The sequence below is a fragment of the Pongo pygmaeus genome, chromosome 18 (genome assembly GCF_028885625.2).
Source record: "Pongo pygmaeus isolate AG05252 chromosome 18, NHGRI_mPonPyg2-v2.0_pri, whole genome shotgun sequence".
Taxonomy (NCBI): Eukaryota; Metazoa; Chordata; class Mammalia; order Primates; family Hominidae; genus Pongo; species Pongo pygmaeus.
In genome coordinates this window covers 9,311,868-9,338,459 of record NC_072391.2, presented here as the reverse complement: position 1 = coordinate 9,338,459, position 26,592 = coordinate 9,311,868, and the positions used below count along the sequence as shown (strand labels likewise).

The window sequence follows — 26,592 nt, the reverse complement described above, 5'->3', positions numbered from 1 at the left end:
GTAGGCGTTTACAGCTATACACTTTTTGATTAGCACTGCTTTTGCTGTATCCCATAGACTTTGGCATGACATGTTTCCATTTTAATTTATATCAGAATTTTTAAAATTCCTTCACTGACCCAATGGACATTCAGGAGCACACTGTTGAATTTCCATGTATTTGTACAGTTTCTGCAGTTCCTCTTGCTATTGATTTCTAGTTTTATTCTATTATGGTCTAAGAAAATACTTGATATAGTTTAGATTTTTAAAAAATTTGTTGAGACTTGTTTGGTGGCCTGACATGTGGCTTATCCTGGAGAATGTTCCATGTGTTGATGAGTAGATGATGTATTCTGCAGCTGTTGGATAAGGTATTCTGTAAATGTCTCTTATGTCCATTTGGTCTAGAATCCAGCCCTTGAAAATCACCTCCACTCAGACTTACAGAGCTCATGCAGGCTTATGTAAATGCATGCAAATCACATGCAAATGAACCCACATTCCCTGTGAGTCCTCTTCGTACCTGGAAGAGACCCTTGGGATAACCCTGCTGGAGATAAGAGCCTGCACTGTCAGGAAGATGAACAAAATGATCCCATTTTTAATTTCTTAGGCAGTTTGTGTATGTCCCCAGGCCTTGCAAATTCAGAGATTTTGATCAAGGACATTAAACTGAACAATGAGGCTTACAACAAAACGAGAACGACTGATAAGGCCCACAGGTCCCAGCCTCCCAGGGCCCCCCAGCCCCACAACAAGACAATGGAGCAGAGACCAGACGTCTTGGGGTCTGGCTCTGTATCAGACACACAAGCAGTTGAGACCCCTCTGTGGCCGGGACTCAAGGGGCTACATCTGAATTGGCACTCCCCTCCCCAAATTTAGCTTGTCAAAGGTCAACTGTCAGCATTTCTAAAATATGCTGGTTAAGACCTCCAGTGTTAACTATGACTGCATTGGGTGTTAAAAGGCCAAGTCTGAATGTGCACACAAAAAACATCAGCACAGGCTTTCTCTAAGGCTTTGCTGGGTTACATATCAAAGAAACGCATTCCAGAGAGCACCCTTATGTACACTACAGGAGTTACAAAAACTGCCTGTCAATGCTTTCTAAAGACATATACTAAGGATGCCAGAGACCTGGCAGCTGACATGGTACAGGTGGCAACTCTCAAATAACAAACAAAAGGAAGCGAGGTGTGCACGGGGTACAAATGTGTTTTATTTGGGTTCACTGAATATTCTTTAACGGCGTGTATTTATTGCCAACATTTAAATTCCGTCTAAAATACAGGATTTCTATTTCTCTTGAAACATTGGTAGAAATGGTAACTTTAAGTTGAGAATCCCTCAGAGACAGACTTATTACAGGTGGTCAGGGGCTCCTGCATTTAACTCCCCACTTAGTCACATTTGCCACTGCTCCCCATTGTGAGCCTGATAGGGAGATCAAATATTTGAGATCTTTTATTGTTACTTCGTGGTGGTGGTGGTGGTGTTGATTTTTCCTAGCAGATAAATATTTTGCTTTACTTCAGTAAGAAAACAATAGCCAGTCCCAAAAGACTGAGTTTTTCGAAGACTCTCTGTTTGCTTATTTTACCTGTTCAGCCCCTTTTAGCATCTGAAGAACTGATCCTTAAACTACTATCTCTCAGGGAATTCAACTATCCATGACAATAAAGGAATAATATGATGACTTAATATTGAGACTATGTGTAATCAAATACTACTGTGCTATAAATAGTAAAAATAATGTTTTAGGCCACTTTGCATACCTAGCATTGTGTTGAGCACTTTCTCTCATAATTATCACAAAGAACTGTGATGTAGTTCCCATCATTTGTACAGTTCCCACTAGAGAGCTGGCACATGGAGAGTTTAAACAACTTCCTACAATTCAACAGCCAGTGAATGGAAGAACTGATCCTGGCAACAAAGACTACCTCTGTCTGGAGTCTTGGATATGTTTGCCCCATTTTCATCCTTCCTAACATCTCTAAGAAAATGAAAAAGCCATGTCTAGCACCCATGCTTCCCCAGCATCCAGGAAATCCTTGTGAATTCAGCTCTTAATCTTGTATTGCAGATCCAACATTTGATCCGCAAAGAACACAGCAAACCCCAACTCCTCTGTGTGGGTAGGTGTCCTTAGGAGAAATAGCAATAGAGAAATAGTCCAATCCCCTCTTTGTGGAACTTTTTAATAGAACGTCCAGAAGCCTACAGCTCATTCTACAGCTTTTCATTATGTCATTGTTTAAATATCCTGAGAATAGTATCCACACCCTCCATGTTATTAACTATAAACCTCTATAATAGACAGGTATCTCATCACATTTAGAATTCAGTCTTATTTATCACTGGAAACTTTGCAGCTGCTAAAAGTTTTTCTGGATACATGATTGAAGTAATGAATGAAGGTGATGCTGGCATTGATAACTATATTTCATCACCTGGAGATGACCTGAAACTTTGATAGCTCCAGTAATTTATAATTTTGCTGAAGTACAATTTCTATGCTTTGTGAGAATGAATTATGTAGCTAATGAGTGAACCTCACCAATGGCTTAATTTTCTTATTTCAGTGTGACTTTATTGGTCCCGACTTACCCTCTTTTGCCATAACTCTATCGTCTTGCTTATTAAGGATTTGAAAGGGCCCTATATTTTTTCAGTAATATTGTATTGCCACTTAAGGGAATTTATCTGTAGTGGTGATACTCATGAGTTGAAACTCGGGATAGCTTGGAGAACTACTTTTCTTTGAATACCAAAGTTCTCCATAATCTCCACTATAGAAGCCACAGTCTTTATACAATTAGAATTCACATTTGCGTTTTAAATAAATTCTACTGTGTCTATCCATCAACCCCTTAGGTGCTATACACAGTGTGTGTGACAGGAACAATTCTCTGAGTTCCCTTTTGCAGGTACATGGATGAGAGACCCATATGACTTACTTATTCCTGGAAACTGAGTGCACGGCTACCTGGAATGGGACATGGGATGTGCATGCCAACATCTGGCAGGAACACGAGGTTGCACATTTAATAATTTTTTTGTTATTGTAGTTGGTTGCCACTTGAGTGCATTTCTACAAGAAGACAAAGGGAAAGCGATGCCTGATACACACAGGCATGGTCACAAGATTTCGTTACTTCATAACAAAAAGAAAAGGCTGGGCCAGAAGTGGTGGCTCATGCCTGTAATCTTAGCATTTTTGGAGGCCAAGACAGGCAGATGGCTTGAGCTCAGGAGTTCGAGACCAGCCTGGGCAACATGGTGAAACTCCGTCTCTACAAAAAAAAAAAAAAAAAAAACTAGCCAGGCATTGTGGCACGTGGCTGTAGTCCCAGCTACCAGGGAGAATTGCTTGAGCCTGGGAGGCAGAGGTTGCAATGAGCCAATATCGTGCCACTGCCCTCCAGCCTGGGTGAAAAAGTGAGACCTGTCTCAAAAAAAAAAAAAAAAAAAGGCTTTATTAATTACTTCATCTTCTCTAGCTTCAATGTTGCATCTCTAAAATAGGGATAATGATGTCCTCTTTATAGGAATTCATTTGTGTCCAGTGCACTTAAAATGCCTCACATAATGCATACCTCATATTCCAGAAAGGCTAGTTATTTATAAATGGGCTTTGAATTGTGTTAAAAAATCCTACAGGTCTAGTTCTCAGTCCCTGGTCATAAAATTGATCAATAACTCTTTTAAAATAAATATACATGCACATGGCTTGTGAAATATTTGGCTTTTCTTGCTCCGGTTTCTCACTCAGCACACATGAGCAGCTAGTCATATGTAGACAAGCACACATGTGCCTCGGCACCTGTGCAACTTCATAATTAAAGACTATGCCCAACCGTCAGGTTGATGTCACCATATATTAAATCTGGCAAGTTTCAGAATCATTACTTTTACCCAAGTAGAAAGGCTGTATGACATATAAATCAGAGGTTTGCTTCAGTTCAGCCCTGGGCATTTAAAGACTGATGTGAAAATAGTCTATACCATTTAAGGACATGTCTTGGTCGATAAAGCTGAGAAAAATAGTCAGCAGAATAGGTAATTCTTCTGGTCTTTCAACTTAGAGCCTTATTATATAGACGGTATGTCCCTGTTGAATGATGCCCCTTTTAAAATTAAGAGCAAACTGACTGTCAAATTAGTAGTCACGGGCAAAAGAAACAGGAAAATCAAAACTACCAAATGATAATACACTGCTAGATCATTGTTTTCTTTTATTGTGATAAACAATCAGTATTTAGTTCTGATTGAATCTATTTATCTGTTTTGTGTAATATTATATAACCACTGAAATGAATTAGTCTAATCTGTATATATTAAATTGAAAGAACTCTATATAGATTTATAAAAAACCCAATTAAAAATGACAAGTGTATCATATCATTCACATAAAAATGTATACAATACTGTGAATACTATAAATGAACACCTACTACATGTATAGGCATGAATACGCAAAATAAAACTATAGACAACAATCTGTAATAGTGGCTTCCTGTGAGGGGGGAGGTAGGAAACCAGGGTGGCAATGGGGTTATTTAAAATATATTTTAGACTTGTCTTTAATGTTTCTTTTAATTTTTTTAACTTTAAAAAAATATGTATCTCCATGTGCAATTAAAACTTTAGAAGTATAAAATTCCATATATCTCCCTTTGATGTAATAAAGTTATATTATTTTTATAAACCTAAATCAAAGAAAAAATGTTTGCCAGTCTCACAATTCAACACAACCATTAGCATTCTGGCCTATTATCATCGTTTATCTAAAGTTATGTTATAAACATTTATTTTAATTTTTTAATTATGAGACCCTTTATGGTCTTAATCCTGCTCATTTTAATGGGTATAATATTCTTCCATGTGTATATACTTCAACTTACTGCATTGCTTTAATTTTTGGTCCAATTAAGTATGTGATTAACATAGTGGCAGGTTTCTTCCCCATATATCTTAAGAGATACTTATTTTGAGAGGAATTGAGGAATCAAAATGTTCAAACATTTTTAATAACTCATATGTGAATGCTTTTTAGGAGGAGTTTTCAGAAGTTTTATTGATAAAAACAGAAATTGCATTGTCCTGATGGGGTCTGCAATACACAGCAACATTCTCAACTAGCCCAAAATAACACTGAGCAGCCCAGAGAGGAACAAATAACCCACTCACACATTCTGCTAACCCTGTGGAATTCAGACGTGAGATATCCTCCAAACCACTTCAAATGCCTAATCTCTCTGGAGAAGACTCAAAGACAGAATAAATTATGTGATTGTACTTCCAGGAATGATTAGTAATAAACGAGGAGATGGTATTGAAAAGCAAACAAACTAAACCTCCAATTCTCCCCTCAACTTACTGGAATAACCAATGAAATTATCAAACTAATTTCCAAATAATTACTGCATCTCAATCTCAAACAAGAGTTATTCTAGAAAGAAGGGAAGAAGGGCATGCACACTTAACCTGAACACTCCATTTGCCTTTGTTGTGAAAATGATCTTATTGATGTAGGTGGTTCACTGTAGCAGGTCAGTAGTAAAAACACAGTGTCAATGCCCAGGCAAACACAGCTGGTTGTAACAGAATCTCTGGTTAAATTACTTAAAGAGTCAGAGGTAGACAGAATTTCTTGTAAAAGGCCAATCTCTACTTACCATTTGTATAAGGGTTGACGGTCTTTTTATTTGTCATTACTCGTGCTGTGGCATTATTTACCTATGTACATAGAAAACTCAAATAAGCACATATTCTAGGGCCAGCTCCCAATTCAATTAGTTGCATGCATTATGACCGTGATTACTTATTAAAAAAAGAAAACTAAAAACTAAAATGCATTTTAATTTATAAAAGGCAGTAGGTGCATAACAAAATCATACATTTTTAAAATTACATTTACTTCATAACCGTTTAACTTACAAATCATTTCAATAAAGCAATGTCATATCATTAAGAGTTTAATAAAGAGACAGTAAAAGCAAATTAAAAGATACTGCATAATTGAAGATTTAAAAGCATGCGTGTACTCCATGGTAACACAGAAACAAGAAATATTTTTTAAACATAAAATAAAATTCATATGAAGGAGCATGCAGTGGAGAAGAGAGAAGAGACAAGGTACAAGGGAACATAAATGTCAAAAAAAGGGACAAACAAGTCTTAGCCGTGTGCAACACTTTAGGAGGAAAGAACCATCAGGAAAGCAACATCTAGCATTCAACACTTGGAACAAGAGCCTTTTACATCGCAAGAATTAACAAAATCATTCAAGCTTTAAAGTCACAGCTAACAAAAGGATAAAAGAGAGGGTGCATTGTTTAACACAATATGGAGTTAACGATCTGAGTAAGATGTGCACCGGTCATAACTCAATCCAGTCAGTGCCTCCCAGGCTAGCTTAGAACGTACACTCAATTACAGGCGTACCAATATCCAAAAAAATAGAGCATCAAGAAAACTTAATACGACAAGTCAAAAAAATTCACGTGGTATATATATATGTATATAGATATATCAGCACTAAATACGTGAAACGGCAGATGGACTTCACCACTTACCATTCACCACCATCGCCAGCATGGGTTTGTATACAGTTACCATGGTTACTGAGAGTTTGGTGAGGGGCCTAAGCGTTATCGTCGAAGGGGAAAATGAAAGGCAAAATATGCAACATCTTACTCCAAAGACTAAAGCATTTGTAACTGGTATTAAAAAAAAAAAAAATTAACAAATATGACCCTGTGGCTATGTTGCGGGAGATCCCAGTGGCACAAATAGCAGACTCTGAGTGTCAGTATTTTGGTATTTATGCTTTCAGTGAACAGGGGCCAGATATTGAACAGGAAATCCTGTTTGGTTATTCACTTTGTTATCGAAAGAATACAGAAATTCAAACTGGCTTCTTAAAAAAAAAAACAAACAAAAAAAACCCAATCTTTTTTGCTTTCCCAATTTGGTTTAATTTGCAAACCACTGTGGATCCCTCTTCAACCCTGAAGTGGAAAGAAAAAGAAAAAGAAACTGTTCTGTATTTTGTTTGGTTTGCAACACTGTCTACTCTTTGGAACCTACTGCACCCATTGATTATAAAACATGGAAAATAACAACAACAAAAAACCCTTTCCGATTAACCTTTCTTTTGTCTCACGTTTGCCATCCACCTTTCAGCGGTATAAGAGTAACATAATAAAGTAAAATTAAAAAAAAAAGTAAGGCCAGTTTTCCTTTTTATATATAAAAATATATATATATATATAAACAATGAGGGGGAATAGGGTCACATACAAGACGCCAATGATGCATCTGGAACAACGAATGAGCGTGAAGCAGACATTTATAAAAAAGATGAAAAGGAAAATATTTTGAACATGCACCTCGATTTTACGGCCCTCTACCACGGTGCCGTGTAATTTCTCCCTCGCCCTGTCCGCATCGGCACTATTTTCGAAAGTTACGAAACCAAATCCCTGCATGCAGGAGGGAGAAGGGAAAACAACATGCAGATTATTATTTCAGTCAACGACCACTTGGTAATGTTCTCTCGCTTTAATTTCTATTTCTTGTCCTGGCTTCAGTTCTGTAACATGCAAATTAGAGAAATTATAAGAGTACTGAGATGTGCAATAATTAAGCGACAAATGTGAACGAGATATTTTTTTCTGTCACCAGTTAGCTGTAACCCCTGAAGTATTCAAAGAAGGATACCAAAAATACCTTTCTAAATGTCACTACAGAAGAAAATAAATCTAACGAAAAGAAAATGAGATCAAAATAAATTTACAGTGTCTTCACAGAGAATAAAATGAAATAATGAGGAAAAGAAAAGGGAACCACTTTTTTGACATGCAAATTAAAAATAAAATAAAATAAAACGTGTGCACGAAATTCAACAATGAATGCCAAAATCCTCTAACATTGGCTACAGAGTCATGCCGTGTGGTTTTAAGAACATCTCTTCTTCATGCAGTTTTAGGGTTATTCAAATTTGTCAATTCTACAGCCTTTACTTCTCAAAAATAAAAGTTAAAAGCCTAAAAAAGGAAAGACCTTTTTTATAATAAATCTTAAACTCTTTGGTCTAATAAACAAAAAAGTCACATGAAATGAATAGAAATAAATTTCAGTTGATTAATAATACAAACAATTCAATGTTTGTGCTCGTACTTTCCCCACTCTTCAAATTGCATACATGCTTCTGAATTTGACAACCTTCCATCCTGCTTTGTTAACCAGAAAGGGAAAGGTGTACCCGTATTGTAAAGTTTTGGAATTAGGTTAATATTTATTTTTCATATCAACAGGTAGCATAGAAACTTTGTTAATAGAATGTAATTCATAATAATATTTTGGCCACTTCCTCTTTTACTGATAGATAACATATATACCTTTTAATTTACCACAGGTACATTGGCTTTTAATATTTCAGCCTCAAAAATCAACCCCACTAAACTATATTGTCAAAATCCATATCTTGTCGTCACTGACATTGTTCCTAAGTACAGAAAATATGACACATTATTTTTAAAGCCCCTAAAAATATTTGTACATCTTGTTCAGAAATAAATATACACCAACCTTTCGAACAATTGCCACATAAATTTACCCAGCTCTTTCTGATTTTTCACCGTAAACTGGGTGAAATCATGCAATATGTTGGGGCTCCTCTTAGCATCAAATAATCCTTGTTGGCTCCAAGCTTAGTTGGGACAGTATAATACACAGTTTTACTAAAGAAATGCACAATAATTACAAATACATGGTAGTTATAACCAACTGGTGGTAACTCCCAGTCCTACATTAGTTCTCTATAATGACCTCCAAATTTAAGGCTAAAGAGGTATTGTCCACAGGGCGGGGAACATCACACACTGGGGGCCTGTCATGGGATGGGGAGCTGGGAGAGGGACAGCATTAGGAGAAATACCTAATGTAAATGACTAGTCGATGGGTGCAGCAAACCAACATGGCACATATATACCTATGTAACAAACCTGCACGTTGTGCACATGTACCCTAGAACTTAAAGGATAATAAAACAACAAAAAAAGTATTGTCCAATGGGCTGGCTAAGGGAACTTTTCAACAGTCAGAATAGGCTCATCAGCCACACCCCCTGTGGTGTGTGAATGTATTCAAGTGAGGGTAGATGATTATTTGTTGGGATTCTATAGACAGCTGTACCTCAGTATCCACTACAGATTAGTTCCAAGACATCCTCGCCCTGGATACCCAAATCCTTGCATATCCAAGTCCCACGGTCACCCCGTGGAATATGAGTATAGAAGAAAATCAGCCCTCTGTATATACGGGTCACACATCCTGGGAATACTGCGTTTGGTTGGAAAAAAAAAAATTCACGTGTAAGTGGACCTACACAGTTCAAACCTGTGTTGTTCAAGGGTGAACTGTATCGAGAAAAATAACGTTTCTTTACTTTAGGGGATTGAACCAAATTACCTTCCATAATCTTTCCCATAGTAAGGCTCTGTGATTAGGATAAGCCTGAATTATCTGATTCATTTAAGATTATTTGCTCCATAACAGAAGGGTCTTGCTTAGTCTTGTACACACAGTGTGCTCATATTGGGTATGCAAATACACTCGCCAACTCTATAGTTCGGAAATGATTATTCTTCAAAGGGAAAAAAAGACAGAATTTAGAGGGATTTTGCTCTATTTGACAGTTCTAACTCTTGGCCAGTATATCTCAAACTTAGCTGCACATCAGAAGGAACCTGGGAGCACATTAAACATTAAGATTCCTGAGCCTTGCTTTGTATCCACTGGATTAGAATACCAGAGTGGAGTCCAGAAATGTGTTTGCTTAAAATGTGTGGCCCAGTGATTTGATTTCCATGACCTCTCATTTCACCATGCGTGATCAAAACCATCAAAAGAAGGTTTCGGGCCAGGCATGGTGGCTTACATCTGTAATCCAAGCAGTTTGGGAGGCCAAGGCAGGAGGATCACTTGAGCCCCCAGGAGTTTGAGACCAGGCTGAGTAACAGCAAAACCCCATCTCTACCAAAAAAAAAAAAAATTTGCTGGGTGTAATGGTGTGCCCCTGTGATCCCAGCTTGAGCCCAGGAGATTGAAGCTGCAGTGAGCCGTGATCACACCCCTGTACACCAGCCTGGGTGACAGAGCAAGACCCTGTCTCAAGGAAAAAAAAAAAAAAAAAGATCCAGGTGTGACAGCCTGTACCTATTGTCTCAGCTACTTGGGAGGCTGAGGTGGGAGCATTCATTGCTTGAGCCCAGGAGGTTGAGGCTGCAGTGAGCTGTGATTGTACCCCTGTACTCCAGCCTGTGTGACGCCCTGTCTCAAAAAGAGGTTTTCATTCTTCGTAATAAATAGAATTTTATATTGCTGATTTCTATAGATTTTGACTCAGTTACTTGGAGCTTACATGTAGAGGTACAGCCAAAATCACATGTCCCAGGCTTCTTGGCAACGTTCTCTTCCTCCCTGATGGGCCTAACTTCCTAGCAACCATAGCCATGCCACATATTCCAAAAAGAATCAGAGAAACGAGGGCTTTGGATTTATATTCTCTCTAGGCAAGAAAAGAAAATCCATAGCCCCACTGGTATAGCTGGAGGGCCAGGTGGTATCATTTCTGCCCTTTGGAACTAGCAGTCATTATTACCACAGCACTGGGAAAAACATAGCCAGGTGAGACCGAACACTCACCCTCCTGTCCAACATTATCCTCCAGAACCTTGCTCTCATGCTTCATGTCTGAACCCAAGGCAAACCTACTGCCCCTAAATCAGCATTAAGTATGTTTAGGAGAGACAAAAGTGGAAAGAGAATTTTGAATCCCAAGGAAGGGGCATGAACTAAAAAGGAAATAGCTTAATCTATTCTCAAGTTCTCACTTTCTGAGCGAAGAGAATATATTCTTTTTTATTATTCTCATTGTTTTTCCGCTAAACTTCTTTCTCTCTTTGCTTGTCAGCTACTTGGTATTCCTCATTTAGAGCTGAGATTTGACAAAGTTGGGTGCAGAAAGAATTTGCTCCAGACAGTCCTCAAAATGCCAAACAGACTTTCCTACCTGTTCCATTGGGCAATTCTACCTCCCACCCAGGCCTCCCTGGGTTATCAGGTTATCAAAATTCTTACCTGAGGGTTGCAATGTAACCAGAAAGACCTCACCTGGTCCTCTCTATGAGCAGGGAACCTTTGCTACGATGCACAGGTGCCAGGCAACTTTGAGAGCGGATGCTAAGGTTGTTTTTTTCTGACCTGCCTCATGGTCGGAATTCTAACTCAGGGAGACAGCAATTTGCAGTTTTTAAAAAGATGATGAATATTTTTACCTCTGCCTTAAAAAGGAGAACAAAACAAGCACATTCTGAGCTTGGCTTGCTGGGCATAGGGCTGGGTGTGATGCTGATGTGTAACCGCTTAAAAAATCAAGACTGCAAGAAGGGGTACAGAGAAGGGGAGTCAGAGACACACCTTCCCAGAGTTTACCTTTAATGCTACTGAAGAAAAGAGATTGGTGGCCTGTGCCCTGTCATGAGCAGGTACAATGAGTAGGACAGATAACGGGGACCTTAAGAGGATTGCCAGACCGACGTGACTTCCTTATTTCAAAATATTTTTGCAGATCATACATTCTGATCCTCTTGTATCCTAGTTATTGTTCTTTTTTCATCTTTTGTATTTTTAGGTGATATCTTCCTTTTTTGCATTCGTGCAAACATACCATTTTATATGTTAAAGGCTTAAATAAAGCACCCTGGATGGATGAATGTACTGATTTTTCATCTTAGATGAAAAATCCAGTCCTCCAGTTTCTGGTGCAGAGAATTCATATTTAGAAGAGGGGAGCTGTTGATGAGCATCTGAAGATTCATTTTCCGATGGGACTATGAGCCCTCTCATCTCACTTTTACTCCAGTGACCTTTACACATGCAACTCCTCCTGCCTGAAAGACATCCCTCTTTCCCCTCCCTGGGAAATTCTTACGCAACTCTCACTCTCAGCTTAAATGTTCCTTCTTTCCAGAAGCCTTCTCACAATATCAGCCTGCCTGTCTGGACTCTCAGCGGCCTCTCCCATCACCATACAACAGCACAGGCTACTGCAGTCACTCATCTTCCTAGTCCATCTCTCCTACTACTCAGGAAAGCCCATAAGGACAGGAAGTACTTCTGTCTTACTCATGGTTGGCTTTCATGAAATGCAGCAAATACTTACTGATATCTACTGAATCAAAGATCAAAGTGTAGTTTTTTTTTTTTTTTTCTTTGAGACAGAACTTCCCTCTTGTTGCCCAGGCTGGAGTGCAATGTCTTGATCTTGGCTCACTGCAACCTCCACCCCCCGGGTTCAAGTGATTCTCCTGCCTCAGCCTCCTGAGTAGCTGGGATTAACAGGCATGCACCACCACACCCTGCTAATTTTGTATTTTTAGTCGAGACAAGGTTTCTCCATGTTGGTCAGGCTGGTCTCGAACTCCCGACCTCAGGTGATCCGCCTGCCTCGGCCTCCCAAAGTACTGGGATTACAGGAGTGAGCCACTGCACCCGGTCAGGTATCTTAAGTATATACTTAGGGAGTAGCTATATCTGTATACAGCCCTGAAATAGACCATATCAGAGGTAAACGAGATGGTTGGGTAAATCTCGTAAAAAGGAAAAATAAATTACAGGATCATTCGCCCCTAAATGATCACGAATTCTTATTTTCTCTCTGACATCTCTTTAAAATGTGGTTTTTCTGCATTCTTGCTATTCATCCATACATTAAATACTTGAGTTATACATTTCCAAAATAATATACATACTACCCGGAATATAGATACTGGATCTATATTCCAAAGTAATATAGATACTTGTTCTGAGATAAGGACTCACTGTGTCACCCAAGCTGGAGTGCAGTGGTGCAGTCATAGCTCAGTAAAGCCTTGACCTCCTGGGATCAAGCAATCCTCCTGCCTCAGCCTCCCAAGTAGCTTGGACTACAGGTGTATATCACCATGCCCAGCTAATTTTTAATTATTATTTGGTGGAGATGGGGTCTCACTGCTGTCCAGGCTGGTCTTGAACTCCTGGCTTCAGACAATACTCCCACCTCAGCTTCCTAAAGGGCTGGAATGTCAGGAGTGAGACACTGCGTCCATCCCTTAAGTACATATGGGTTTATATGTCCGCATACACACACACACACACACACACACACACACACACACACAGCACACACAGCCTTCAGCATTGAGTGGCCTGCCTGAAGAACTGCTCTAGAGAATGAAAGGCAAGAAGGTGAGTTCCTGGCTCGTAAGGGCCCACTCATTTCCTGGCTGGCTGGCCAGCACCAAATGATGAAAATGAGGCCAGAGCAACAGTTCAGGTTTCTGAACCATTAAAATGGAAATGCTCCTCTAAATAAGGCCCTTTCCCATAAAGGATAATGTCAACTATGAAAAATATCCCTGTGTGAGCTGCTGCCCCCATTTAGCAGTTCCAACTGGACTGTCTCAGTGCCATTCCAGCAGTACCTAAACAGTCAGCTCCAACACCTGCAAGACAGGCTCTTTCAGAGGGCGCATACCCACCGAGAGAGGCTATTTTGGATGTTTCCTAAACCAATAGAATAAAGACCAAAAAAAGGCAGCTTCACAAAGTCAGGCTCTGGATGCAGCAAACTTAAATGGTCTTTTTCCTGGAGCCCCCAGAGACAGGCTAATCATGGGAATGACGGAAGATGTCTTAAAAATAGTATCACCATTGTACTTTCAAAATGGCAAATGATATTCTTCCAATGTCCCAAAACAGCTCTCAGAAGGAATTAAATAGCTTTCTTCATTGTAACTGGCAAAAGTCACAAAACAAAATATAAATTAAACATATTAAACAAAAAAAACCAAACAAACACATCTTTGAAGGCAGTGCTGCTATAGACAGACTTAGAGTCGGAACAAAGTTGGTCAACATTCGGGTCATCTACAATTTTGCCAAGAATACAGAAGGCTCGAGTGAACAGAATTAGGCTGGGCACATTTTTCTCTCAATGCACTTTGCTTTGCAGGTATAGAAATAGTCCCCGTAATAATTTTCCTACAAGAAGCAGGAAGAGAGTTAAGTTCGAGAATGATTGTAAAATATCTGGAGCTATGGAAAAATGACAAGGTCCCTGAAGGAGTAGAATCACAAAGTGTAATGGATTCTGTTTTGCTTTTGTTTTCACTCATCTGACAGATTACAACGTCACTTTGGCCATGGAGGAGAAAATACTGGGGTTTTCTTTCCTTGATATGATCAACATCATCCTAGTTAATTGGTACTAAATTTACTTAGGAGGGAGGAAGTCTATCCAAGGAATAAAGAAAAAAATTCAAAGGTTTGCTTTATGGGGGAAAGTTGGTTATATATATCCAAAAGAGCTGGCACTGTGGCCTGTGACACTTCAAATAAAACCAGTACCGCTTAGTGACCCTCCATGATGCTGACTTGCCCCAAATTGCCTGTCTAAGGAGAGTCAATGGGCTGAAATCAGTATCTCTCAACATTTGCATTCATAGTCTGAGGATGCAAGGAGAAGGGAACTTAAAATTCCTAACAGCCTGCGGAGTGGCAGCCAGGAGACCCGCAGAGCTATTGAAAGCATTCACTTTCTGGTTACCAAGATCCATATCTTTGTTCTTCTCCATCATTTCTCCCTGTTAACCCCCTGTGTCTGCTGATAGGCCTCATGTGTTGTTTTCCTCAATGGGGCTAAAACGCAGGTTGCTGAGCCCTAACTTGGGAGTTTTGAGTTCAACAGGTCAGGGCTGGAGGCTGAGAACTTGCATTTCTAATCAGTTCCTAGGTGATGCTGACGTTCCTGGTCTGGGACCACCCTTGGTTAACCACCGATAGAGAGGAGGTTTTAGAAGTGTTTGTGTTTTTTTCTTCTCCCAACATATTTCTTTTGTTTGTTTGTTTATTTTTGAGATAGGATCTTGCTCTGTTCACCCAGGCTGCGGTGCAGTGGTGCAATCTCAGCTCACTGCAACCACTACCTCCTGGGCTCAAGCAATTCTCCTGCCTCAGCCTCCCGAGTAGCTGGAATTACAGGCGCCTGCCACCACACCAAGCTAATTTTTGTATTTTTCATAAAGATGAGGTTTCACCATGTTGCCCAGGTTGGTCTTGAGCTCCTGACCTCAGGTGATCCACCCACCTCAAAGTGCTGGGATTACAGGCGTGAGCCACTGCACCCAGCCCATATTTCTGTTTTGAAACAGAACCTCTCCTGAACCCAAACCTCCCCATAGAGCCCATGACTTTTATTAGTGCTAGGGAATCTATTTAAAAATTGGTTTCCTTGAAAAAACAAACTCAAAGCAATGGCAAATTGTAAAATGTGGATTGGTAAACATACTAAAGAAAAAAATTACATTCAAAAGGTTGGTGTATATGAGATTTTTCTCCCCTACAACCCAGGAAAATAACTGCACTTTATTAATACAGAATAATCACATATTTACCTGCTCATGAGACTATCAACTCACTTTTTAATATAAAGAACATAATTATCACTGAAAAACAAAAATGTAGCAACATCATTATTTTTTTAAGCATGGATAATTTTCCTCTGGAAACTTGATAAATATATATATATATATATATAAAACAGCAATTTAAAATTATCCCCTTATACATTTTAAACTGAACCCAATGTCTTTCCCACCATTTTGAAAACAGAAGGTGGTCTCTAAAGGAATTCCCGCTGAAGTGTATTTTCACAATGAGCTGATTAAGACAGTGCAGTTGTTTCCCCTTATTCATAACGAACATTTAAAAATAAACTAAACAATTCTAAAGTGAATTAAGTTGCTTACCTTTGAGCCTCGCTCATTAAAAATAATTTCAACATCTAAGATTTTACCAAATTGCTGCAAAGAAATAGAAATATCTTATAAGCAAGAAAAGAAATGCAGTAGACATTACTATGTACGGTAGTAATTGTTTCCCACGTCCATTTTTTTCTCTTTTAATATCAAGGATATACATTTTATGTTTTATGGTTAATGTGCTTGAAACAAGAGAAAATAAAACCACCCATATTTTCTCCTTATTGTGGAATATACCGGCAGGGCTTGATACAAAATATTAATCAAGAGGTTAATTCTATTTTTCTTTTTTTCCTGTGTGCATGTCTGCTTTCCCAGGCACTGAGCAGCAAAGATTAAAAGTAGCTAGTATGTATATACAATGATCCTTCTGGTCTATCCCACTAAACACTGGGAGAAACACCCTTGATGAAATGTGATTTTGATAATCAATGTCCAGTGAGAATTTGATGTGACTGGTGTTGGCTCCTACCTCACATAAAATCTAGGAGCAGCTCTATCATATGAGCAAGAAAGTACAAACACAAAAGCAAACTCCACTATCTAGGCGCCATCATCATGATGGTATCAGCAGTTGTGATCAGTGCTTGGGCTGAAACTCTCTCAAGATAATTCTCCATATTGTTAAACAAATAGATTTTAGACAACTGGCATGAATAGGCTCTATAAAAAGTCCAGAAACAGAGACTCAGATTATAAATAGAGACAAATAAAATGCAGACACTTGGTTAAATTTAAATTTCAGATTTTTCAGGATATGTCACATGCAACATTTGGGACATACTTATACTTAATATTTGTGGTTTATGTGAACTTCAAATTCAACAATTGTGTCTTACATATTTTTTAAATTTCTGAAATCTGGAAGTCCCAGTGAGAAATGTACATCAAGCAATTCTTGATTCACGTTTCAAAACAGGGAGTATGGGCTCTAGAACTATGGGCATCAGATCATCCGAAATGCTTTCCCCCAACCTTGGAATTTTTTCAGTTTCCTGAGATCACATGAAGTAGTGTGGCCATTTCTTGAGTACAATAGCCTAACCTACATACGTACGAGCAAGTGAGAGAGAGGGTGATGTAAAATCATGTACTGTGGCCCAGGGAAAAATGAAATGGGAATTTTATCTCCATGCAGAATGAGAGCAAATGCCCTTTGAGTGATTAAAAATTAAACAGGGCAACATAAATATTTCCATCCTCTTTTTTTGTTTTGTTTTGAGCTTTCCTATCATTCCATTCACTTCTGCATTCTGGATTTTAACTGCATCCTTCATGACCCTCAGAGGTTTTGTATTCCATCTCTGCCCTGAGGGGACAGCATTATGCGTCCTTCTGTGTAGCAGAGGACAGAGTGACTGGGGTGATGGGTGGGGCAGGATAAAAAAGGAACAAACAAAAAGACCACGTGAGAAGCAGGGGAGGTTTGCCTGACCATGTGATTCAGTCACAGAGTATCCAGAGACACAGAGAGTGAATGTCAAGAGGGTCCTACTAACATTCAAGAAACAAATTATTTAGAACATACAGATGGCCATCCTCCAGAATGGACAAAGAAATCCACCCTCCCGGAAACAGTGGAAACAAATGTGTATGCCACTTGAATCCAGACAGCTCAATCTTGAAATAAAAATAGTTCTGACTGTGGGACAAAGTAACCAAAAGTTTGTCATTCTGTGCCATAGAAATGGGCCCGTTCCTCAGGATCCATACACTATACAGCTGGGGGAATCACAGACGCACATATTTCTAGTTGTGAAACAAAGAACTACCAGCACGTCTGCTCAGAGAAGCAAAGGATAGGAAGAAACCAAAGAGAAAATACTCAGAAGAGAACATGGAAAGGGGTCACATTGCTTGCACGCACAATGGAAACGCCAACAAACATGCAGCTAATTCATCCGGCAATCTGTGGACTTAGATCTTTTGGTCAAGAGAATATTCCTTTACAGAGCATTTTCAGTGCCCTAGTTTTAGGCAGAGAAAAATCACTGGAAATAGAAGAAAACTTTCAGATTGGGGAAATGAAGGATTTGCCATTCAAACATGAGCTGAATTTCATAGTAAAGAAACCTCCAGTTTTGTGAACTCCTCAAGCAGTAATTTTGATACAACCACCCTAGAATATTCAGTCTACACAGACGCTATCATATTTATTTCAGGCATAAGAGCCTAGAAGCACATGTATTTACAGAAAGAGAAGCTTGAAAAGGACTTCTTCCAAAACCACGATGCAACTGTCATCTATGGAACATTCTCTAGGCAGTCAACCCAAAAACATTTCCTTTAAAATAAGATCTGATTGAGATAGAACCAATCAAACAGCAATCTTGGCAGGTGTCATTCCCTAAATGAAACAATGACATCAGCTGCCCTGAAATGGTCTCAAAGTTTGCTTCTGTGGCAGTTGCTGTTAGGTTGACGGTTCTCAAAGCCGGTGAAACAAGCCCAAAGAAGAATGCTGATGTAAGTCCCATTTCCAAGACAGTTGTGTACTATATTTATAGTATCAACAGTTTAATTGGGAAGTTTGCTACTAATGATGTAAACACAGCTGGCACATTTTCAATTTAAATAGACACGACTCATTCGCAGACATAACTAGCATTTGTTTGCTCAACAACCATGTTCAGCTGCATTCAACAACGCCTCAAATCCACACAAGGTGTCTCAATAGCTGTATCAAGAACAGGATCCAGGCCAGGTACGGTGGCTCATGCCTGTAATCCCATCACTTTGGGAGGCTGAGGCAGGCAGATCACGAGGTGGGGGGTTCAGGACCAGCCTGGCCAACATGGTGAAACCCTGTCTCTTCTAAAAATATAAAAATTAGCCAGTCATGGTGGCAGGAGCCCGTAATCCCAGCTACTTGGGATGCTGAGGCAGGAGAATCGCTTGAACCTGGGAGGTGGAGGTTGCAGTGAACCGAGATTGTGTCATTGCACTCCAGCCTGGGCGACAGAGCAAGACTCCATCTTAAAAAACAAAACAAAACAAGATCTAGAAGCATACAGGCACACACACTTGGGCAAATACCCACCAAGCATTTTTACATGTTCTCAGATCAAACAATATTTCTCTGAAAAACTGTGAAGGATGTTCAAAGGATACAGCATAAAACATAAAAGTAAAGGTTAGCTCAAAGATTGTGCATGAAGGCCAAGGAAAGGCATCATCCCAGTTTTTCTTAGTGTCCGCTTCCTGTTCGGAATGCAGAAGCAGAAGGTACCATGCCCTGTCTCCCGATAATGACATTACTCCTAACATCATGGTACATGGAACTTTCCGTTAACATCGTAAGGACAGGTAAGCCCGTCTCGTGACTAAAAAGTGATCTTGAAATCTTCCTTTGCATGTGCTGAAAGTCATGTGATCTGTTTTTTGTGACAATAAAGAGAGGTTTAGTGGACCATTTTCCTGCCCAGAGGGCCTATATTTTGTTTCGTTGTGTTTTTTTGATTTTATTATTGTAGAAACTGGGTCTCCCTATGTTGTGCAAGTTGGTCTAAAATTCTTGAACTCAAGCAATCCTCCCACCTCGGCCTCCCAAAGTGCTGGGATTACAGGTATGAGCCACCACCATGCCTGGCCAAGAGTGTCTGTATTTTGACCCCTGAAGTAAGGCTGTGGAATCAACAAGGGTGTTGTGTAAATTTGAGAACTGTAGTCATTGAGCAACTGTTTCTGACAATTCCGTGATGGCATCCAGAACATCCATCCATCTGTTGTAGCAGAAGTCTGGATATATCACAATCCACTTCTCTCACTTCAAACCCAGAATGTTTAAATTTTAAGTATTAAGTTAAACATTCTATTTAGGGTGCAATATATTGCAATTAATTTGTTAGAAATCCATATATTCCTCTCTTGGGATCATCAAACATTTATCTGTAAAGAAAATGCATGCTCATGTATGATACCTAACATGAAGACAAAGCTCAAGGAAAAAGTAGCCACATATAAAACTAACATCCCTTCCAATGAACCATTTCATATCAATGCCACTGCATAGAACAGATCCAGTCACTTGAACCTCAACTGGTATTTTTAAAAGACAATGGCTTCTGCTTTGTATATTGTAGCCATATTTCTTGCCCAAGGAATGTTCCATCTCAAATAAAAAAAAAAAAAAGATGAGCTAGAAGATTTAATGCCAAACATGGGAACAAATGCTTCCAATGAGTAGAAAGTAAAGAATATGAAGCACAAGGTGGAAAAGGTAATCGGGATTCCAGTCTTCATGAAGTGCTGAAGATACAAATTAAAAATGAAATGAGTCATCTGCAGTAACCATTAGGCACGTAACAGTTGCAGATGGCATGGTCGAATTATTAATGGTTACAGACGTTGTAATGATCACTGCCAAGTTTTAGGCAGTTTGAAGAAGGAGGTTGCTTTTTTGTCTTGTTTTGCTTTTGACTTTGAAATCCCATGCCTATATTTAACAAGAGACAAAGAGGGGGAAAAGCACAAAGATCTTTGTGACTCTTTTTCTCTGTAATTGTCCTCACTGTAACCCCTGTCAAAGTGGAAAGACAAAGACAGGATAGAGCGCCAAAAGGAAAGAAGATGTCTCATGTCCAAATGATGTGAGAAGTACCTAATTGGAGTTAAACTGTAGTTTCTTGCAGTAACTATGACCCAAAAGAGGAAACCCTCCTAAATTCCCTAAGCTCCAGTGCAGAGAGCCAATGAGAATGTTTACAGATGCTTCACAATGTGATTCCTGCCGCTAAATGCATCCTATAACAAGAACGGCTCTGTGACCACCAGTGTTTGGCAGGAAAGAACAGATTTTTAGTGCATAAAACTGCGTTTCTTTAGAATGGTGGTTGTAAACTAAGGAGGCTTGAGGGTCATTGCAAAGGGGTCTACGAATCTGTATGTTCCTGGCACTTTTATAGACAAAATTTACAGAAAAAAATAAATCTTGCATACTTTTAAAAAATGGACACAGATGCTATTTGTGATGAACAAGGTTGAGTTTGTGCACTGAACGCATGGTGCGTTCTCTTGATAGGTATTAAGTGTATCTATCATCTTGCCAAATTGACATCTTGTCCATTGCTTGAAAATCTTGACTTTAAAGTGAAGTGGTGCATGCATGTAGTCCCAGCTAGTCAGGAAGCTGAGGCACAAGAATCGCTTGAACCCAGGAGAAAGGTTGCAATGAGCCGAGATCATGCCACTTCACTCCAGTCTGGGTGACAGAGTAAGACTTTGTCACAAAAAAAGGAGGGGTGCTGGATGGGTGCAATGGCTCACATCTCATGCTGTAATCCCAGCACATTGGGAGGCCAAGGCAGGAGGGTTGCTTGAGGCCACGAATTTGTGACCAGCCTGGACAACAAAGTGAGACCTATCTCTATTAAAAAAAAAAATACTTAAAAATTAGCCAAGCATGGTGGCTCGTGACTGTAGTCCCAGCTACTTGGGAGGTTGAGGTGGGAGGATCCCTTGAGCCCAAGAATTTGCAGTGAGCCGTGATCACACCACTGCACTCTAGCCTGGGTAGCAGAGTGAGAACTTGTCTTTTTAAAAACAAGAGCCCTGAAACTAATAGATTTGGATCAAGGTTTGATGACCGGTAGTACAATTTTTTGGCAAGATCTTGCTCCTTGCCGTCTACCCTACCTCTATAAGACTAGAGAGACTCAGGATCCCTTCTCTGATTCCTGTGAATATTTTGAATACCTCTATGACTTAGCATTGTAGCCTGCAGTAACTTTCACGATAACTAAGAAAACCATGGGGAAGTGGGGGAAGCCCCCTTAGGGATGGAACTTGGGGTGAGCTGCCATGAGTGACACCATGAAAGAGTGTCAGGACGGTCATTAAGGGGATCGAATTCAAAGCCAACATCACAGTGACACTTGATGAGAAAAAACAGACTGCATAGCAAGATGTCTTCCTAACCTGACATGGCAAAGAGAATATAACTCCTCTTAGCGCCCGTCATTCAAACCTGGTCTTACTGCCTCACACACACTTAACCTCGACTCTCACTTTGAATGCTCTGCACTTTTCAAAGTCGTCTTTGACCTGAAAGTGCCCGAGGGTATCTCTGTTCTGCAGGAGTTGGAGGGCTCAACTCAAGGTTATTACCAAATGAGAGAGATAAAAGTGCAAGAGCTGACCTTTTCCTCTGAAATGTCAGCATTCAAAGCTGGGTATCTTCAATATTAGGATGCTTGTTCCGCTTTTGTGTCAGATGCATACTTGATAAGCATCATGTGTGTATAAGAAGTAAAAGGTGCCACCTAATCCCCAGCACACAGTGCCTTTGAGTAGTGAACCAGAGCCTCCCATTTTATATGGAGAACACCACCAACTTGTCTCAGAATGAAGCATTCAAGTTGGGCATCTTCTTGTTCCTTTGTGATATTTGCATCCATTTATAAACTCTTAGAGGAAGAGTCTCTGAGCAGCCCACCTTTGCTCTAAGTCAAATGTTAAGGATGTAGTTCTTTTCATTGAATCCACAGGCACCTGCTATCGTTGCTGGGATGTCATGGGCAAATTGGCTACATTTGCAAACATGAATGATATCCAAGCCCTGTCATAGCTTTGTCCTTTGGTGGAACAGAGGTCAAAGAAATGGCAAACTCGTGGCTTCCCAAAGTGGATAGTGAAGATATCTTTGAGAAAAAAATAATCAGGGGCAAGATGACCTATAAAAAAAGCAATGCTATTATTTTCTCCTGGGTTAGTGGTGACTTGTGGCCTGCTCTGTGTTTCACCACAGCGCCTGGGCAAGGCTACCCTTCGTGGCATATAGCACCACAGTAAGTACCTCTGAATCCTTGTCACTGATTTCAGAAGAATGTAGACTTCAGGAATCATCACGGACTTAGAAACTCATAGCTCATTTGGTGTTGGTGGTGGTGGTTTTGTTTTGTTTGCTAAAATCAGCTTTATGCAGAATTAGTTGTTCTCTGCTGCTGCATCTGAAATCTAAATGCACAGTGCCTGGGAAAGACGAGGGAATGCAGGAATACACTATGAGTCACCCTCTGGATAATTTGACAACTGTAAAAGAAAGCAAAACCAAGAGGACTCGATGTGTATTTTTGCTGCAGTATGATGTCCTGGGCCATTGGATTTAGGATCATCAATAGGCTTCCTTCAACAGTGGGTCATCTAGGAATTTGTGTTCCATTTGGCCTACAAGTTACTTCTTAGAAGAAAACCACTTGGCAAAGTAGACACGTGGTGAGCATATGTACAGAAATACATGCTAAAACCATAAAGAGATTCTAGCCACAATATACCCGCAGACTAGGCTGTAAGTTTCTCCCCGTACAAACATCTAACCTTAGTATTGTAAATACCCCAAACTTACACGAGACAGGGAGGTCTCTGGAACCCCCAGAGCGGGCACTGCTGAGAAGAAAGGTGATACTTACACCAAACATTTGTCTGAGGTCCGGATCCCGGAACCTGAAAGGGATATTGGAGACATGCAGCCGCTTGGGCTGAGACTTGTTTTCCGTGTTTTCAGAAGGTTGTGTCTGGGGCTGGCCATCCGTCGGTGCTGCGTCATCTGTCTGCTAAAAGAACAAGAAGAAATCGAAGAGGCTCTGAGTGGACCACAATGCTCTCTTCCAATGCGCTTTTGCTTGCCATGAGTGGCAGGAAAAGATCAGAACTAAGGAATCTGAGAAGGGAAGAAAATGCTGAGGCATGCATGCATGCATTCATTCATTCAACAAGTGTTTTCTGAGTGTCCACTGAGTACTCATCATGAATCTGGGATTGGGCAGTGGGCAAAGCAGACAAAAATCCCTGACCTCGGGGAGCATCATTCTCATGAGGACAACACAGACAATAAATCCATAGACAGAGTGTTGGCAGACAGAGAAAAGCACTACAGGCTAGAGAAAGCAAAGGAAGGGGACTGGGAGCTGCTGGGGTTGGGAGGTGGGGAGCAGGAAACTCATCAAGAAGGGGGTAATAATCATTAAAGGCAGGAGAGTGTGTATTTATTAACTGACACAGTTCAGACTCTGAAGATATGCCTACATAATTGTTTAGATAATTGTGAAGATAAAACACAATTACATGTAAAAAATTTGAAAAGACTAGTTGGCATTCTGGAGTTCAAATAACCAGCTGATTGACTTATTCTTTTGAGGTTCTAATTGTACAAACTTTTGCTCTCCACTACAGTTGACCACATGTGACAATTTACACTTAACTGAATTAAAATAAGATATTTAACTTTGTTTGCATTAGCTGCATTTCAAGTGCTCAAGAGCCACATGTAGTTAGTGCTTCCATACTGAGTAATGCAAATACAGAACGTTTCCATCTCTGCAGAAAGTTCTGTTGTGCTGTTTGCCTAGCCCATGTAACATTATTAGCATAACTCATTGTTTCACCACCCCGTCTTCCAAATAAGGCTGTACAACATGATGTTACATTGACACCCATATATAGGCAGGAACGAGGGGAAAAGTCACAGTCACATTAGGTATCATTATAGCCACTGCCATACTCTCAGTTCTAGAGTTTTAACATTTCAGACATTTAGCATTTGATACTTTCTCTGCAATTAGCATGTGTTGCCTCTAGGTGGCAGTAAATGCCATCCACATCAGATAGCGACTTAGAAACTATGATAGAAAGCTTACGCAGAAGCCTATCAAATTTATGAGTGAGGAATCATCCTGACCTATTTATAAGCAATCTAGAAGTACATAATTGGCACAAAACTATCGATGTAGGCAGCCAGGTATAAAGTAATAACGACTTACAGGAGACAATCTTACAAAGTGAAATACAAAACAAACACTCAGATAACATGGGCATAGTTAGCAAGTTTCTCATCAGCCCTGGTATGTACTGGAAGGTTTCATTTGCATTTTCCTTCCTAACACACCCTGAATTGCATTTTGAAGTAAAGACATCCTGTTGGCTGGCAAACCATTCTTCCAAGCTGCTCTGGTATCAAAAGACCTACCAGTTGACTTCAGCTTTTAAGTGAAAAGTCATGTATTTAGACAATGTATTTAGTCATTTTGCCTATACTGTTGGATTGAATAGGAAGCAGTACAGAGGTAATTTTCTTAACTGGAAAATAAAAAATAATGAGTCATACCTTTTAAGGTTTTGTGATTGAATAATGTGTGCTAACTTGGCCAAGTTCCTGGTATGTATTCAATAAATGGAAAGTAATGAATTGTTTAGAATGATGGTAATTTTTTTAAATACCAAAAAGAGAAATAAACCTCCTTTGAGAAACACACAGGAAAGGTTTTCATTTGCTTATTTTTAGTGTTTACACATCTTTACTGAGCAACTGCTTTGTGTTGGACACATAAATCAGCCCTCCAAGTCACATGCAATTCCAACTTTAGTGAATGACACCGATGGAGAAAGACAATCATAAATAGAATCATTTTGTCATTGTCTTTTGTGGTGGTTTTCTTGGAGTTGGCTCTTGCTCTGTTACTCAGGCTGGAGTGCCGTGGCACAATCACGGCTCACTGCAGCCTTGAAATCCTGGGCTCAATCTTCCCACATCAGCCTTCTAAGTAGCTAGGACTACAGGCATGAGCCATTACACCCAGCTAATTTTTATCTGCAGAGACTGGGTCACACTATGTTGCCCAGGCTAGTCTTGAACCTCTGGCCTCAAGTGATCCTTCTGCCTCTGCCTCCCAAAGCACTGGGACTGCAGGCATTAGCCACCATCCCCAGCCAATACAGACTGGTAAATGTTGGGATAAGAGGCAATCACAAAGGGCTGAGTAACCTTAAATCAAGGTCATATAACACTGCTGGAGGTTCAGCAAGTCTGGAGGTTAAACGTTAAGGGGGAGATGTCCAGGAGAAGAGGTGAAAAGGACTGAGGCTATTCCAAGAGAGGGCAGTGCATGTGCAGATATGCAGAGATGTGAAATGATGTCTTGGATTCAGGAGAGTATGTGTGGACTCCAGCACCACTGGTCAGATGAGGCATGTATGAAAGGAAGGCAGGAGGGCAGGTTTCAAAGACACTCAAGGGGCTAGATTAAAGGACACTGCAAAGCAAGAGTCTGAGCTTCATCCTAAGAGCAATAAGGAGCCACCTAAGGATCACAGCAGGAGTGTGGTATGACCAGCTTGTGACACAAATGAGAAAAGTCTGTTTAATGGTTGGCTGACTCACTGACCGAATGAATTATTAGTACATGAATAAACAAATGAATGAAGAAGTGTACAATCAACATCGCCACCTTCGTGTGATAGTTGAAGAGCAACATTTTAACACTGAAACCCAAACAGTGCAGAATTTGGGTTTTCTCCGCTGAGAATACGAGGTTTGGTGCCATGTCCATGACACAGAAATGAGCTCGAATCATGCAACTGTCACTTTTCAGAGGGTAAGGGGTTTTAGTACTCTACACCCAGACTCGGAGTTTACAGATGCTGTAGCTGAAACCCTAAGCTTCCAGTCCAGTTTTTTTCCATCCTGTTAGAAGTTCCTGTTTCAATGCAAAAATAAAATGAGCTCCTTCTTATCCTGAGAAGGAAACATAGATTTGGATTTGTGTATAACTGCTGGATGTTTCAGTTTAATGAACCTAATTAGGAATTACAGAGATTATGATTAAACATATTAAATGATTAATAGCATTATGCCGCTCATGTGAAAATTAAAATTCATCATCTCTAGTCAAACAGCACTTTGGAGAAATCTTTGCATTGTTTCCTTTGATAAAAACATACAATGCTCAATTAATCATTTTGT

At 39.8% G+C, this 26,592-nt stretch overlaps 1 protein-coding gene across 50 annotated transcripts in view; it reads right to left on the bottom strand.

Annotated features, from left to right (window-relative positions):
* Window positions 1-26,592, bottom strand: part of RBFOX1 (RNA binding fox-1 homolog 1) — a 2,494,239-nt gene that overhangs the window by 110,219 nt on the left and 2,357,428 nt on the right. For all 50 annotated transcript variants that reach the window (XM_063655277.1, XM_063655281.1, XM_063655270.1 and 47 more), the window contains 4 exons: window positions 23,264-23,407; window positions 15,846-15,899; window positions 7,383-7,475; window positions 5,667-5,727 (listed from right to left, as the gene is read on the bottom strand). In XM_063655277.1, the coding sequence (XP_063511347.1) occupies window positions 5,667-5,727; window positions 7,383-7,475; window positions 15,846-15,899; window positions 23,264-23,407 (352 nt within the window). The remainder of the gene's footprint in view (window positions 1-5,666; window positions 5,728-7,382; window positions 7,476-15,845; window positions 15,900-23,263; window positions 23,408-26,592) is intronic.